This window comes from Gasterosteus aculeatus, chromosome 15 (genome assembly GCF_964276395.1).
Source record: "Gasterosteus aculeatus chromosome 15, fGasAcu3.hap1.1, whole genome shotgun sequence".
NCBI lineage: Eukaryota > Metazoa > Chordata > Actinopteri > Perciformes > Gasterosteidae > Gasterosteus > Gasterosteus aculeatus.
The window spans coordinates 15,609,890-15,627,344 of record NC_135703.1 but is presented as its reverse complement, the minus strand read 5'-3'; the positions used below and the strand labels follow the sequence as shown (position 1 = coordinate 15,627,344).

The 17,455-nt window shown below is 42.4% G+C and overlaps 1 protein-coding gene across 1 annotated transcript in view; it reads right to left on the bottom strand.

Moving 5' to 3' along the window:
- Nucleotides 1-1,335: 1,335 nt before the first annotated feature.
- babam2 (BRISC and BRCA1 A complex member 2) overlaps nucleotides 1,336-17,455 on the bottom strand; it is a 60,006-nt gene continuing 43,886 nt past the window's right edge. Inside the window, exons 8-12 of the mRNA XM_040199050.2 lie at nucleotides 9,105-9,204; nucleotides 3,281-3,351; nucleotides 3,071-3,153; nucleotides 2,800-2,953; nucleotides 1,336-2,038 (exon numbers count right to left, since the gene is read on the bottom strand). Of these exons, the coding sequence (XP_040054984.1) occupies nucleotides 1,975-2,038; nucleotides 2,800-2,953; nucleotides 3,071-3,153; nucleotides 3,281-3,351; nucleotides 9,105-9,204 (472 nt within the window). The 3' untranslated portion in view covers nucleotides 1,336-1,974. The remainder of the gene's footprint in view (nucleotides 2,039-2,799; nucleotides 2,954-3,070; nucleotides 3,154-3,280; nucleotides 3,352-9,104; nucleotides 9,205-17,455) is intronic.

Here is a 17,455-nt window from a genome sequence, read left to right as displayed (position 1 = left end):
GGGAGGAATTGTTTACAAGTTATTCAAAGGGCTTATGTCGACTTGGGTCAGCGTCAAGGCCTGAGGGAACGTTTCTTGTGATGAAATTGGCTCGCTACACACTGCGATGTCACGGCCCGTATTCAAAGTATCGGTTTAAGCTACCACCTATTGGAGGCAAATGACTCAATCACTCTTTGTAAACCAACTAATTGTCGATTTGGCAGGCTGAGGTGAACGCCTCATCCACCGCTGTGGAGGATCCATCGCTGTGTTTCCAAGTGCATAGTCCAGTCATGCTTGTTAAAGATGCTACTCCTTCTCTGACACCCCCGCGCCCCCCCATCCAGAACTGAAGAGCGGACTGTCCCTCGGCTGACAGCTGAGACGTTTTGAAAGCAGGTCGGGAAAGGTTAGAGCAAGACACATGGAGCCGGGCAGTAAAAAAGACAAAAAGAATCCTGCTTTAAAAAAAAATATGTTTTTTATTAGGAGCCTTGATGCTATTAAAATGCCCCAGATACATTCAGCCTATAGTTCCCAATTAAACCTGACAGTTGCTGCATTACCAACAATAAATATAGCAAGGGGCTGTGCCTCGGGCCGGAAAGGACCCCATAACTATGACCCTCATATTTAATGATGAAAACAAGCAAGCGCATGCATGTGCACATCCATGCATGGGCGTGTGGGTGCGTGTGCATGGACAGACAGACACATACACACACATTGTGTGCTTTGGCTCCTTATTACACAAGCGCATTAGGGGCCTGTGAAAGGAACAGCATCCCGAGGGTTTGTAAATGCTCTGCAGATACGACACATGAAAGTACACCTTTAAACATTTGAAGGGCAGCTAACAAGTATGAAGATCATCTGTTCTGCTGAAAGAGTTTAAAAAAGATGTTTCTGTTTTTGACATGTCCCCACAAGAATGAAGCCAAATTTATTTGTGATACTAAATCAGGTAAAATGTCACATATTTTAACACCTATAAGAGAAACAAACCACTTAAATGGTTTCCCAACAAAGAATCCTGATGCTCTTTGTGATGCTCAGACTAGTTTGCCATAAATAACTTGAAATCTGGAGTGGACATGGTGAATAACTGCTTATCGATAAAGCGTCCTGGTACCATCGACTGTCCAGTTGATTTCTAAAATATATTGCCTACCGCAGCTCCTGCAATCTTTAACATCCTTTAGGATGTCAACTTTGCTGTTGTCTGAATGGAAAAAGGCAATCGCACTCTGAGTTTGAGTTCAAAACAAGTGCCCACTAACTAGATTTTTAGATTTGCTTGAATAATACAAAGTAGTACAAGACAACAACCAGTGGAGACAAACTACAAAAACATCACAGGGAAACAGAATTCTTTAATGGATAGAACGTTTTACTAAACATTTACAGTACTGTCAGTAATAGACTTCACAGGGCTGTGAACGGTCAAATGGAGCATTAAAAGAGCATATCTACATCGACAGTGGAGCTAAACATGACGCTTGAGATCGACAATACAAACAAATGGTAAACAATGGTATTTTGCCTTGTCCCAACAGCTCTTTGTGATTAACATGTAGTCATAGTTTACATTCCATCAAAGATCTTTCACAGCGAGGCAACTCTGGGTCTAAGAGGTTGATCGTCTTCCTGTCGAAGTTTGGAGTTTCTCTTCAAAATAAAGGTCATTCATATCATTTCAGCCCAATCCCATTAAATGCGTCTGCTATATTGTTATTATATTGTTGTTGATGTAGCGTGATGCAGTGTCATGACATCTTGTAGACTTCTACACCAAAGTGGCTTCACACCATAACTCAAATAAAACCAGAGTAATGAGAGGCAAGTTGAAAGAATGTGGAATTCGCAGAAGCTGTGTGCAAAACATTGTCACTGTGCTGTCCATGTACAGAACACTTCCATAGATATAAAGTCTGTGCATACAGGTACACAGGACAAAACACACACTCCCTCAGGCAGCCCACCAGGAGGGTACTAGAGTTTCCCGTTGGCAAAGGCTCCCTCCTGGAACTGAGGAATGAAGCCCTTGAAGTACGCCCTGGGTGAGAGAGGCAGAGAGAAAACAGCAAATGAAACAGAAAAAATGCATCAAAGCATCTCACACATCCAGTGGGTCGGTCCCAGCATGTACCAAAAGTGCAGATAAAAGGCAGAATGTGTATACTTGTTACAATTATGACAGTGCGTGCTACTCGCTACACGTTAGCGCTGTGGAGGGAAACAAAGGAGACGTATCTGCAGGAGACACAATCAAACGGCGAAGAAAAACAGTTAAACTAATGGAAAAACTGTTTTCCACTAGTTTATCTGGACAGCCTGTCCATTGCTTTGTCCTACAGACATGGTTTTAATCAATTATGGTAAAAAAAACAACTAACGTTTCCGCTAAACATTTTTTTCCAAAGTTATTGTAGTTAAATACAGGAGCTCACAAACTTCTAGCTTTCTTGAGGAGACTTCCCGAGGTATTAAGAAGAAACCAAGAGTATGAGAAAAGTACACATTATGCATTGCATTCCGTGCCTTTTGTAGTCGGTAAGATCGTTCACATATTTAGAGCAGTCATTAACCTTTGCCTCGCACAGAGCAAACACTGGGCTGCTGCTGACACCTATAGATGGACTGATTGAAGGTGCAATCAAATCTGTGAGCATTGAATAACCGCCCCTGTGCAGTGCAGCTCATATGTGATATCCATCATGATAAATTACCTTGTTTGGAAAAGCATTCTGTTGCCTTTTCAGTTTTTAGAACTCGCTGTGTACAAAATGTTTTAAATTGTGGAATTTCCAAACTCACTTTGCCCTCTTTGCCATCTCATTGCCATCCCAGCGAGGGCTGTAAGGATACGACTTCTGCACCTGTGAATACAGCTGGCCGCTACTGGTGAAGTGGTACACGGACTGGAAGGTGAGGGTGGGCTGGTCCCTCGGGAAGTAAAGCGGGAGGTCCACTACGAGGAGTAGAGAGACACAGCGGGGGAGGTGGGAGGAGTAAAAGAAGACTAGAAGTTCAACCCATCTGCTTGTGACTCCAGGAAGAACAGCAACAGACCTTCTGGCTTTCCTACCGTGTACTAAGAAGCAAAAGTCCTTCCACATCAGTAAGAGAGTCAGCTTTGTGAATCCCTCGGCATCATACTCCACCACGCCCCTAAAACACACACACACACACACACATTGGTTTCTTGTAAAACGTCAGGGAGGTGACGAATGGCTGGCTGCTGGACCCACGCTGTGACCACTTCAGAGGACAGTGTGGTCCTCTCTAGTCCACTCACATTCCGAAGTGGCTGAGGAAGGCTGCGATGTACTCTCTCCTCTTGTGATAGCCTTGGATGACATATTGCACCTGTAGGGAACAAAGTGCAGCTTCAGCAAACAAAGAGATAGGAAACAGCAAAACAACCCCAGGGAGCTGCATTTAGGGACCTTTAGGTCTGCTGCGTTTGCCGTGCATCACATGAAAGCTGGGAGCCAGAAGACTCCTTTGAGACACATGTGTCAACATAGTCTCGTCATACATCGGGAATAAACGTGTTTTAGTTGGATTCAGAAGTTGAAGGTTTAGAGCGTATGAGGGGATAAACATTACAATTGAACAATGTGTTGGCCATTCGCTGTCTTATGTCTCATAAGTTGTTGCAGCTGCTTTAAGGGGATTATACAAGTTGTTACACAAATTTAGCATATTTTACCATGAGTTAATTATTACAAATATTACATTAAGACAGTAGTATTACCATGGTAAAATCCATGCACACGCACACACACTCCTCCCCCTCGACATGCAGGAATTAATCTTTTTTTAAAGTTTTTATTGTTTAGATATTAGGAAATTGAAGAATAGTTTTCTGTTAATAAATGATGTTATAGTTTCCTATGATTGCTTTGTGGGTATCCTTGCTGTTAAAGAGTCAATATCAATTATAAAACCTGATTCATAGTTTGGTTATTAGTGCCTTTTTAGGGTGGTGACCGGTTATTTATTTATTTTGTGAAATATCTTAGTGATTAATACATCTGTGGATGTCACATATTTAGTTTCACACTAGCTATTAACCAGATTTGCCCAGACAACACCGATCAACACCACACCCACAACCCAGCTGATGTCCTACTATCAATAAGTGCCAAAAGTCTGTTGACAATACATTGTTGATTTTGTCGATTACAGGTCATGTTATCATAGTCCTGTAATGTATTATGTATACTATACATATATATTATATATACAGGTAGACCTGGGAAAACCGGATCATATTAGCGTGTTTGACACTTAAGCCAGAACGTCTCTTTTTTGGCTCTGAAACAGCGATGGAAACTCTACTAGGAAGTTTGGAGTGAGCGCAGTACTACTCACCTGATCAAATCTCATTTCAATTATCCTAGAAATACTATAATCATTTAAAACCCAACAACAGGTCTCTACGGTAAAGGAAAACAAGTTAATTCTCACCCAAAGACAATTAAAAAGACAGCCAACACACAATGATTAACCCAATAACACTTAACATCATGTTGTGCTAAGGTGCCTTGTCTGTTGAGTAAAAAAAGCATGACATCGTATGCTGTGAAGGGAATCCAACCAACCACCAATAAAAAACGGCGGCCTATGCATACTGTAGACGATCTTAACTACATTGCATCTTTTACCCCCCCCACCACCACATGTCCTGTATGCCTGGTTTATGGGTCCGTCTGCAGAGGAAGAACTCTCAGGCTGCCGGCAGTACTCCTCACATCACAGAGCCCACCCAGAAGGTAAATAAATCGCTGGCGTGTCGAGAGATTAAGAGAGCAGAACTTTCTTCACTCTAAAAGCCGACTGCACAGAGCACAAAATCGATGAACAGGTGAATTTAAAGTGTCCCCGAGCTTACCACTTGACAGCCAAATAATGTGGAGGAAGTAGCTCTTCCACAGGGTCTGTCAAATGCTGTCTGAACATTTCTCCATTCAACTCGTTGTCATGGCGTCGGTAGAGCAGGGGGTAGAGCGGGTGCACTGGGAACCGCATGGTTGGTGGTTAGAGTCCCGGCTGCCCCTTGTCTCAAGTCGAAGTGTCCCTGAGCAAGACACCTAACCTCGAATTGCTCCCCGGGCAAAAATGTAAAAAGCCATGGGTTTAAAGTGTAATGTAATGAACGATGCACTATTCATGTTGCTGACGGCAACATGAATAGTGCATCGCTTGTGATCGCTATTGACATAATGATATTACAGCGCAGACCTTCAATTTGCCTTTCGGAATCATTTGCATCTGAATGCAATCAGCCAGTTGCCAGCAAGAACATAGTGGCAGAGGGGAAAATAACTATGACTCAATCTTTTTTGACTGAAGTGACGAACGCAGTGCTCAAGTCTTCCTCAAAACTTCAGACCACGTGACAGACTGTATGACTGTAACTGTCTGTCTCCCTTCACCTAATTTTCAAATAGCACAGGAGCACCACGTGCTATTTGCTTGGCAGCGTAGCTTTTCTGGCAGTCAGACCCTTGGATGCTTTCTTTAGGTCTGATAAGTGCAGGTTTAGCAGGCTTGGTTTGAATGTATGTAAACCGTGCGTGTGAAGAACGGCCACTCGAGAGCCAATCCAGGCGTACACGTGGCCTCTTAACTTAACTTTTGTCTCAAGTTGCTAATCGGAATACAAACAATAAGCCAAGCACAGAAAGGGAAGCCCCTACAACCGGTAAAAGTAGACGAAAAACATCTCCTTTCATTATTATAAATTACTATAAACATTATTTTTTGATCAAATTTCAAATACCAGCAATAATTTGGAAAAAGGGTTAACTTCTGGGAAGAGGGGAAGTTCCTGGAAATAAACAGCCCCTGCAGAAGAATAATGTCATATACTGGCGCATCTATACTATATTGCATGATTAACGGACGTGTTTATTTGAGTGCATACACAATAAATACAGCTGAAGACCCTCACCCACCGCTACTGCATGGATGTGATCATGTATGAATGAGGGCATTTTGTGAAAGAGGAAAGTGGTCATCTCTGATCCACACATGTGTGGGCCTGTGTGTGTGAGAGCGGTGCATCTCATAGAGCTGTTAAACATACACATAATTATGACAGACCTCTGTTCAATTGTGTTTACATGGGACATTGGAGGCTTTCTCAAAAGCTGCAGAGCCAGAAATATGAAATATGCTTTTTTATCTGCTACGTTAGTGTGTGCATTCAAGGGAATCGTGGATCACTGAACTGTTGCACTCATACTGAGAAAGGACAACCACCCCCACCTCCACCGTCACCTGCAGCCAGGTCTCTCTATTGGCTGCATAGAGGTTTGAGTGATGCAAGCCAGGTGATCTCGCTCTGCAGGTATTCAAACCCGCCCACTCGCCCATTATCGTGTATGTGTGTGTATGTGTGGGGGAGGGGAGGGTTGTGATGCAATAAAGCCGGAAGTGCTTCCTGCCGTGTTATTGAGAAATCTCTTCTCATCTTCTCTCTCTCTCTCTCTCTCTCACATAAGCATTCGCACCGCCCCCTGCTTTCATTTCATAAAGAGTGAAAGCTGCATTTCAAAGAATTGATATCCTGTTGGTACGATCAGCATGTTAATATCCTGGCCTCACCATCTATTCTACACTTTATTCTAAATATTAGTGTTGATTCTGTACATTACTCTGCACCTCTGGTTGCATGCTGAGCTGCATATTGTTGTCCCAGCACAATGGCAGTTAAATTGGATCTATCTAATCTAACAGCAATTCTACAGATTATCGGGGTCGTCGTGGCGCAGGGGTTAGAGAAGGTTGCTGGGAAGCACAAGGTTGGTGGTTCGAGTCCAGGCTGCCCCATGTTCCATGTCATGGGTTTAAAGTGTAATGTAAGTGGCTTTGGATAAAAAGCGTCTGCTAAATGACCTGTAATGTAATGTAATCTACTTATTTGGAACAAAGCACCATCCACAGCGTGAAAGTGGACCACACCAGCAGAGAGGCCTTCGCTTAGATTTGGATTGAGCTACACATCTGTTTTGGGACTGCACGGGCGAGATGCTTTTATGATGAACCGGTCCCAGGTCGAACACAAGCGAGCCTCACAAGGTGGAAACCTTGTGAGGCTTGCGCGGTCAGTTTTGTCTTTTTAACCCAACAGCTAATGTGAGGCTAACGTGCCAGCCGGGCACCTCCCCAAACACGCTGCGGCAATGATTGGCTCGGGCGCACCTTGATACTGTGGTTCCAGACACCTCCCCCCCCTCCCCTCCCTGCCCTCCGATCACCACTGTGGAGATTTTGGCCCTAAACAACGACACCAACGCAAGACGGCAGTGCCGTATACAGGGTATTTTGTACAGCGCGAGGAAGTGGGGACACAACGTCCATCTATAAATATCGCTGATGCCATCAACTAGAGGCCAAGCGCCATTAATGACCTTGAGCACACGCAGGAACGAGAAACCTGTTAACTGGGAAAAAGGAGCTGAAGATGAAAACTTGGATTAAACTGCTTTCTCTGTTGAATCTCTCTCATAGGCAACCGATTGATTGAAAGCAACGAATTCCTTGTCTTGTATGTACATTCTGTAGGCAATGGCTGAGGAAGGTCTGGAGCTTATATTCGTTAGTAATTCTTTAATGATGCAGACGCCAGGTGCTGCCACCATCACCCAGCACAATCCTCGTCAGAGCCACAGCTGTGAGCCCAGTGCGCTGCACATAAGTTGTGTCAATAGAATCAAAGCATCTGGAGTGCGTGGGAGGGAATAATTGATGGTTTTAAAAGAGCAAAATGACTGCACAGCACGTCGTCTTCTCCAGAAAATTACAAGAATGAAGGCAACAAGAGAAGAAGCTGAAGGTTGTTTTACGTTTCTGTTTAATTGTCCAGCTGCTGTCTTCCTCTGTTCCACTCAATTTAGTTATTTATTACAATTATTAAATATATATATATATATATAAATATATATTTTTAAATTTTTGCTACGAAATGTCATTTTTTAACCAGCCAAGCTTCTACTGAGGCACAGCATAAAACGCAGAATGTCTTTTAACAATGAAAACAAACTCCCCATTTTAAATAAAATATCGAAAGAAAAATATTTGGCTGGATATATTCATGTTACGAAGTTTATTTATTTTTTCTTTAAATCTGCCATTACCTCAACTTTTGGACTTCACAACGTTGTGTAGTGGCTGGAACTATTTGGACCAAGTCCAAAGCAATGAGTGGGTCGGGACAGTGTTGATGGTGACACTGTGAGCAGCAGGACCCCTCCTGTTTGTGTCACGCTGCCTTTATCTGCTCGTCACGCTGCTTTGCAACATGCCTTTCCAAATGCAGGCCGCCACCTCCGTGACTCTTTCAGGGAGGAAAAGGGAGCGGTCGTGACACTGCTGAACCTAAACACCCGGACACACGGAGGTCAATCTGGGACAACACCTCCAGTATGCTGGTCAGAGTCCAGGAACAGGAGATGGAAAGTATCTGTGTGTGGGTGTGTATGCGCGTTCAGCGGGGGATGGGCATTTCTCCTCAGGGGAACGGCATGACATATTGTCCGCGCTGCATATCTACCTGTCAACCTGCAGAGTCCAAGGAGCGCTCAGACAGAATATGGAGGTTGGCCAGTACGCCCACGTCGGCAGATGCCAGACATATGTGCATGAGTGCCCATACACATGTTAGCGCACACACACCCAGCTTGACAAAAGACATCCTTCAGTGGACACACAAATGAATGATTCCCAAACCTGTCACACACGTTAAAGTTACTGCGAGGAACTTTTAACTGATTACGAAACAGTCCGTACTCAACACGGATGCCTCCTCATGACTCACACAAGTAAGCCCGACCATCAGCAGGACGAGTGGTCAGCGGCGCCGCCTGCTCGGATTCTGCTCAAAACAGATGAAATCACGTAGGTTCCGTCAGCTCAGACTCTAAAAAAATCAACAACCAGAGGCCTCAGCTGTGGGGCCCCAGCTGTGGGGCTCTAGTAGTGGCGGTCCAGTAGTGGGTGGTACAGTAAAAACTCTCAGAAAAAAGTCTCTTAACATTAGGGGCCACAAAATAATTTGATGTGACACTGAATTGATACTGTGCAAAGGTAAAATGAGTTAAATTGTTTACCTTGTTGTTGAGTAACTGGCACACTTGGGGGACGTAGTCAATTAGGCATCCTCCACTGGGGAATGCTGGGATATGAAGTGCAGAGGAGCCTCCCAAAGCACTGATTGAAAAAGAAGAAGACGGAAGTTAGCCCAAACGCAGATTACATTCAATTGTTAGTTTGTTCTCTGTGCCGTTATACATCATTTTTTAGGACAACTCAAAGCTTGTTTGTCATTTTTGAAAATGCGTGTAAACCACTAAGCAAAACCAAAACCAGAAGCGAGCTCTTCTAGTTGGCTGCCAACAACCGAGGTTATGGAATATAAAACAACAGCAGTGGCTTGAGCCTGCGAAATCCTCCTCATTCTCCGTCACTCATCCAGTTATTCTTTTGCCATCCTGATTCCATCCTGCAGCACAGCTCCATTAGTGATTAGTGCATGCTTGTTCAATCAGGAAATCTGCCGCAGCTCCCGAGTGACTAACCAACTAAAGTAGTCACTCCCTCATTTTTTTCAGATCTGGGGCAAACAAAACTGAGGGAATACCCTGAGGATGAGTTAAAGGTCTCAAGGAACTGCTTATTAGCTTTTAATGCTCATTTAAAGACACACGGCAGAGGATTTCTTCCGCTGCTTTCTATTTTTATTTAATTCTTCATTATAGCAGGACAGTTGGAGGGCATTCAGAGATGCTGCGACTCTATTTCAATGCTGCATGTAAATAGACCACATTAAGATCAGGTATGTTGAGATGCAGCCCCGCCTGCTCATCCTTAAGCTTTACCAGAAAGGCCACAAAGGTCAAATTCAACAATAGTGAGTCACCAAATCAATCATCCAACAGTGCTTCGGAGGCCTTTTGAACCGAGTCCAAGTCATGCCTCAAGTTTTTTGCAGGTTAAGCAAAATGAACGTCTTGTTGAATAAATGAAGTTAAATCACTATATTCAAAATGATAAACAAACTATTCAGCAGAATATTCAGTTTAAAGTCAAGCTTAGCTAAAAAGTAATCATACAAAACAGCATCCGATAAGATGGTTTGATTGGTTCATTCATCAAAAGCGGAGAAAAGGGATGAAAGAATTTAAGGGTTGTAACACAAAGGATGCACAAAAGACTAGACAATAAGGATTGTGCCGTAGGCAGCTAAAGAATGTCACTTTGAGGACTAGCGCTATCCATTGCACCCTTATGATTAATTCAGCTTTTCCTTGTTGAAGTTCCTTTTCAGAACAAACACATTAATATAGTGCATTGCTGTGCAAGGTTTCCGTGGATAACCAACTCTATTTGGCAATAAATAAAACTGTTGCATAATTAAATTCCATTTAACTGACGCTAATTATCCCAAGCAACTTACTTTACATTTTTAACCTGTGGCTTTTACATTTTGCCCGGGGAGCAATTAGGGGTTAGGTGTCTTGCTCAGGGACACTTCAACATGGGACACGGAGCAGCCGGGGCTCGAACCGCCAACCTTGCAGTTCCCAGCGCACCCGCTCTACCCTTTCGTCACCTTCGACCCCAGTCATGTGGATCAGAATCATTTTCACATGCAGCTTTTGTGGGGGGAGATATAAACAATATGCTTGAAACAACTAAATATACAAATACTACATTTTGTTTTAAGGGTCATTTATTGACCAGTTTTCTCCTTTTTGTTCTGGTGTGCATTAGTTTATGGAGACATTCAGAGAATCCATTCTGTAATCAATTATTCATGAAGGATTGGCAGACATTTCAAAAGACAGATATATTCAATTCAATCAGTTATGGGCAGCTTGCCTTCAATTCTAGTCGACAGAGCAGATGGGTCGCAAGTCGACAGCTCTTCATCATCATCATCATTTCACTCTTCAGTCAAAAAAAAATAAAAAATAAAAAATAATTATGTTTGGATTGTTTGATAACACTTTTTACTGTGGATGATACTTTTTTTACCCGGTATGATAATATTAATGCTTTTTTTCTGTGTAGAATAATGTTTTTCACTATGTTTGATTATGTTTTTTACTGTATCAGATAATGTTTTTACTGGGTTTGACAATGCTTTTTACTGTGTAGAATTATTTTTTTGACAACAATATGAGGATTGCACAATTAAAAAAATTCCAAAGAAATGTGGGAAATGTGGAGGTGGAGCGAATCGCGAACTCAACCTGTCATCATTTCCAAAAAATACTAATGTTTATGGGAAAATTACGTCATACCAGAGTTCAGGAAAAGGTCAACAGCCACCTGACTCATAGTCTTGCCCGGCCTGGGAGGGGTATTTAACTAACTAACAGCTTCTCAACAGTTTTACTACAGCTCCCCAGTCCAAGTTGTGTCTTTTTTGCCAAATGACACTCAACTGAATATTAATAAGGTGTTATTCAGAGATGCAATACAGTCATTTTCATTGTCTAAATCATTTTCTTCAGAACTCCAAAGCCACCATTTACAGTGGGCTTTGTGCACATAATTAGTAATAGCTTGTGCTTTTGCTGTGCAGCAACAAATGGTCAACTGAAAATGGCTTGCAGCAATGAGCAGAGAACCTTTCAAAATGGGATGCCCATCTATCCTCCCACATGTCTAAGAATAGCTCCATATCATTCAGATGGAAATGCAGACAAGGGAAAGAAAATAGATGTGTTAATGGTAGTCATGTGAAGAGAATATGATGCATTTGGATTTCAATGTTTTTTTCCCCTTTCCCCTCAATTGAATGGAGGCTAACATGAGACCGACCTCATGTACTAAAACATCCAACATTCACTAACTTTATCGAAGAGTCCAAATCCATTTACTGCAGACTGGTCTGAGAATGTAGACCCACTGAAAACCCATTCACTTTGAATCTATTCAAGCATTTTGTTGGCCAGTGGATTCTAACCATCTTGAGATAAAACTCGGCTTAAAATAAATGTTGTGGCAAAAAAGTGCAATGAGGGCTCAAAACCAACATAAAAAACATTAATAGCTGTACAATGGCAGCTACAACTTTTGTCCAGCTAATTCAGGTAAGCCAAATCATTGATAGAGCAGAACATGTAATCAAGGCCTCATGAAAAGAACAGGCTTTTTAAAGGTAGGTTTCAACGCAGTCCTTGGCAGAACACTTGCAATAAACCTTTACTTACAGTAGTTGTGTTCAACTTAAGTAGGTAACCATTGTCAGCATGTTTTGAAGCGGATAGTTTCCTCTCAGCTCAAGCTGCTTTAGACCGATACAGTCAACAGCTGTGCGGGGCAGGCGAGGGTCACATGATCACCAGAGCTGGTATCAATAATCTACTGTCAGCATTTCTACTTGCAAAGAAGTGATAAATGGGACAAATCAAATTGATAGTCCTGAAATGTTTTCTGAAGCTGACGTACTCAAACCCCCCTGAGAATGGATCCCACCCACTAGCTCAGAATTACTGTTTTAAAATATAATTGAAAGTAAAGTTTCTCCACCTTCAACAACCAACAGAGCTGGCGGCAGCGTGCATTTATCGAACACGAGCCACGCCTTATGGCAGGAAGCTGTATGAATTGCACTTAGGAGGAAAAAGGAAGAATCTGACATTTAAGAAGCTGCACTTCTCTCAGGGTCAAGCTGAGGGGAAGAATTACATTAGGCAGCATAACTTAAGCATCAGGGGGGGGGAATTTAAAAAACAACAATGAAAAGGCCTTTATTCTATTAGACGCTCCTTATCTGGTTAATTCAACATTCAACAACCCGTTTGTTACCCAATTTAACTCTGTATCATCTGTCCCCATGCGCACCAACGTTCGCCTTTTGAGGTACAAGGGGTACAAACTAGGTGGTGGGGAAAAATGTTCCCCTTCAACCAGACAGAGGGCTGGCAGATCTCCCCACAGCGACGTGCTCGAGGTAAAATGTGAATAAAAGGGAGTCCGTGTCCATGCACATATACATTCCTATCCTAATATCAAAATCTATCAAGTGAAGCAATAGGTAGCATTTTCCTGAAATTGTACTACATCTATATTTATAATGTTCTCAGGCCAGTGTGAGCTTTTAATTGGCTTGAAATTGAGCTTCCTGTGGGTGGGCTCACCATCCAGACATAATGGTGTTTTATTTTTCGAGTGGCACCCTGAAGAGTCCTCGCTTCAGTCTCCACCGGTGACATCGCTCTCGACTCTACCCACACACACCGGAGTCACCATGCAGACATGCTGCCTGACACAGTGCCTGCAAGGTGACCCACTGTAGGACATGTTTTCAGTAGACAGTGGGACATGCCTGACTGTAAACACACACACACACACACACACACACACACACACACACACACACACACACACACACACACACACACACACACACACACACACACACACACACACACACACACACACAAATGCAGTAAAGCGACAGGCCTGCCTGTGACTTCATCAACCAAAGAGATTATACTCTGTGACTCAGGTGGATGGTGACGAAGCACAGTTTGTTTATTTGTGCGTGCTTTTGAACCTACGAGTGTGTGTGTGTGTGTGTGTGAGAGAAAGAGAGAGAGAGGGAGAGTATGCATGACAGAGTACAGTAACGGCGGGTGAGCAGATAAAGTCTCAATTGGAAAAGAGGGCAGACATGATTCACTATCAAAGTGAAAGATGAGGCTATGAGGAACTGTTATTCAAATATGGTTTCAAAGCAGCAACATTTCCATTTTGATTGCCTTCTTCATTTCCTAAAGCCTGGGAGGAGGCCCGCGCACGACTGCGCTTGTTGACTCGTTGGACTAAATAACATCCTATTCTTCCTCTGGGACTGGAGAAAGCGTCCGTTGCCTGTGGAAGTCAGTAACCTTTCTGTTGAGGTGACCATCCTCCAATAAAAGTGCTGAATTTTGTCTCGGATTCTATATTCGTCCTCTATTTGAATGCAACACGATCAATATGAGCTCCAGGCCTCAGCCATTAAACACTCAATTGTATATTATGATTAGGTCAGGCAACGGTGGGAAAAAGCTCAACTCAAGCTTAACTGGCAATGTAGACTATATTTGGCAGCGGTGTGGGTGCTATTGCTCAACATGACCCTCTGTCATTTATACTTTATTCTACTAATACTTTATAACGGTCCCCAAACCCTTTTTTCCTCACGGACGGGTTTCATAACTGACTTTAAGGCTCAGTTGCTTGCTCTTCAAGACAGATCAAAGTGGGAAGGGCTGAAGGTGCCGTCACCACAGTTGTGGGGTTAAGTGGTTTTATGTTGTCAGAGATGGGCAGTATTTCTAATACTTGTATTTGAAATATGTATTTCAATTACTTTAGTTGATCTTTCAGTTCAACGGATTGTCTGTCAAGGTAAATATTTTATCTGAGGTTGACAGATGTCAACTAGCTTGATGTATAATTTCTGGATTTGGCTAAATTGCTTATTGTATTTACATGGCGATGGTTATAATATCAAGCTAGCGATCAAAGCTAACATTCTAATGACACCAGCATGCTGTCTAAGCTAGTGCTAGGCTAAGCTATTGTTCATCAGCCGAGTAGCTAGCTATTGAAAGAGGGACATTGTTAGCTTGTATGTTCATGATAGCCAATAGACATCTACGCCCCTTTGTGATTGATTTACTATTTAACCTTTTATTTTTATACACTTCTCTGTGCAGAACTTGATGTAGTCATTTATTTTGCGCAAAATCTAACCTGTTACTTTGAGCGCGCAGTGATATGGAATGCTCGGGTCAGTGTGAACAGGTACTGTACATTACCACTCAATATTGCCCACCCCGTGACTCACTCGCAACCAATCTGAATGCTGGATTTCGCCTACCCGTATTCTAAACATACATAATCAATCAAGTTGTTGTCTTTTAATAGCCTTGCTTAGTTTCGCTGACATTCTGTGACTGTTCTTGCTTTTTTAGGGCTGCACCAGAGCTTTGTGTACGTTATACAGCCTACACCTCTGCTATACCGAAGTTGTGAGAAAATGGAAAATCCGGCACCATTATTTTGAATTTTATTTTAATACATTTATTTGTTTATTTTTGCGCATCTCTGGCGGCTGTCAATAGAAAAGTTGTGTGAAATACACAGATAGCGTAAAAATAATTCTGATGCCACATATTTAGTCATAAATGTAGTTTATTTCTTAGTAGGAAAAATGGACAATGGTTTTTGAGAGCCTCCATGATTGACGACCTAATGAAACTAATAAATGGAGCAGAAAATCCTAGTTTATATTATGCCTGCACATTAGGGTAACGGATTACTGTACGTAATCCTGCGAAATGTCTGGACTGGACTTCAAATGAAGGCATCACGCACAAAAACACGATTCGAGGCGCCCCACACATCCTCAAAAGAGAGCGGAACCACAGGAACAAAGCAACACAACAAAGAGGTGTTCAAGGAGAACAAGAGGAAGGCAAGAAGTGGCAGAGCGCTTTGAGCTGCTGAGATAGTGTCTGCAACGATATTCTTAAGACTGCTGAGTGGGTTTTGTGGTGAATTCATTTCATCAGGCAGACAATTTCTCTACTGTGACGAGACGTTTCACGAACCTTGAAAAATTTCCAATCGAAAATGCAAACGTTTTTCAAAGGCTGTAAAACACCTCAACAGACCCCAGAGAAGGGACACACAAACTGTACACCCACACGTACTCACACATATTGGGCAGGCAGGCAGGCAGGCAGGCACACACACACACACACACACACACACACACACACACACACACACACACACACACACACACACAGGCACCTACAGGCAAATGCAGATACACAAACATTAGCGCACCGCAGCCTAAAACTGTCTCTCTGTGTTGATTTTTCTGGGCTCCTAAATCTGGTTTGGGGGCAGAGACGGTGCCCACTCGATTCTTTTATGCCATGCAGCAGGTTTTCTGGGGGAAGGAGAGATGCATCCAACTCGTCTCATGGGCATCGCACAATCAGGTAAACAAGGTGCAAAAGCGAGTCTGGTTGCGGAGCGGCCGAGGAGAGGAGACAGTTTCAAACAAACGTAATTTTTTCACGAATGCGAATGTGTTGTTTGTGATGATTTTTACGTTTTAAGTATATTTTGAACACTGAAATTAAGTAACAGAATAAAGGAATAAAGATTAGACCCTTATAGCAGCTTCTTTACAGCTGGGTCACAATGAGGATTTCAGCAACGACAGAAGGACAAACAGCAGCCTGTTGAAGGCTGTGTGAGCTCACTGTGAAGCCGGTTTCTGTACTAGAGGGGCTCCCAATTATGAATAGAAATAGTCAAACCGGATTAATCAGGTCGGGTTTTGTTTTTGCTGTATGTGACATTTATTCTGCACAAGATGAAGCACTAAAAACTGCTGATTTTTGTTACAACTTAGAATGAGATTCTATTCAGATATAATGTAAATGTTACGTCCAGTTTCTTCATGGGACGATAGCACATCCACGTTAGTTGTGATGCATAGGAAGGTGTGTTGCTGTCCTTTGCACTGGACAGATCTGTCGCTGCCAGCTTGCTTTTGGCGGCTGTAAATTGGCTAGAGCTTTCCTCCCCTTAAATTAAACCGCTTAAATCACAAATAATTTATTAACAAACTTAAGAGCTTGATTGAAAGCTAGTTTCAAATGTTGTTAACCGTATTATAAATTAGGTTTTATTTGTCATTTTTAAAAGCCCTACTGTTTGTTGTTTGTATGAGATGATTTGGTGTAAGTTAATAAAGTTGTATAATTTAGTTTGCTGGGAGATACAGCTAAAATCTAAAGTGAGTACAATATTGCCGTAAGCCAAAGAATGACACGCTTGTCTTTGTTAGCTCAGCAGAACCACTTTGATGCCTTGAGTGAGATTTATGTAGAAAATATATTCCACAGGGATGGATACATTTGAAATGCATTCTGCAACATCTCTGCCCAAACCACTTACTATTCGTATCTTTAATTGGACTTGTCTCCTTGGTATTAAAGCCAAGTTAATAAAATCCCAACCCACTTGATACCAGTGACCCCGCTAGTGCCCTGTCTCATAACTATTCTGTTTCTCTGCCATACTCGAGTCTTCCTTTTTGTTTGGGCCTCCACGGCAACAGCAGTTGAAAAATACATGATTTGGCTTGACAACAAAATCTACTGCCTCCTCCTCCTAACATTTATAGATTGTCTAAATGTCTAAATCTATTTAACACTTAACAGAGAGTTTAAACGAGCGAGGAGAATAAATCTCAGCAGCCAGGCAGCGTACCACCATGGCGTTCACAGTACATTTCCTTCTAGGCGGCCCTGTAAAATGTTATATAACAAACAAACACTGAATCTTAAGCAGGTGAATCTGTAAGCCGGCAGAAGAAACCGTACTTTGACTTTCTGCTAATCAATCGTTTTCTGCAAAAGAAAAAAATAAATGT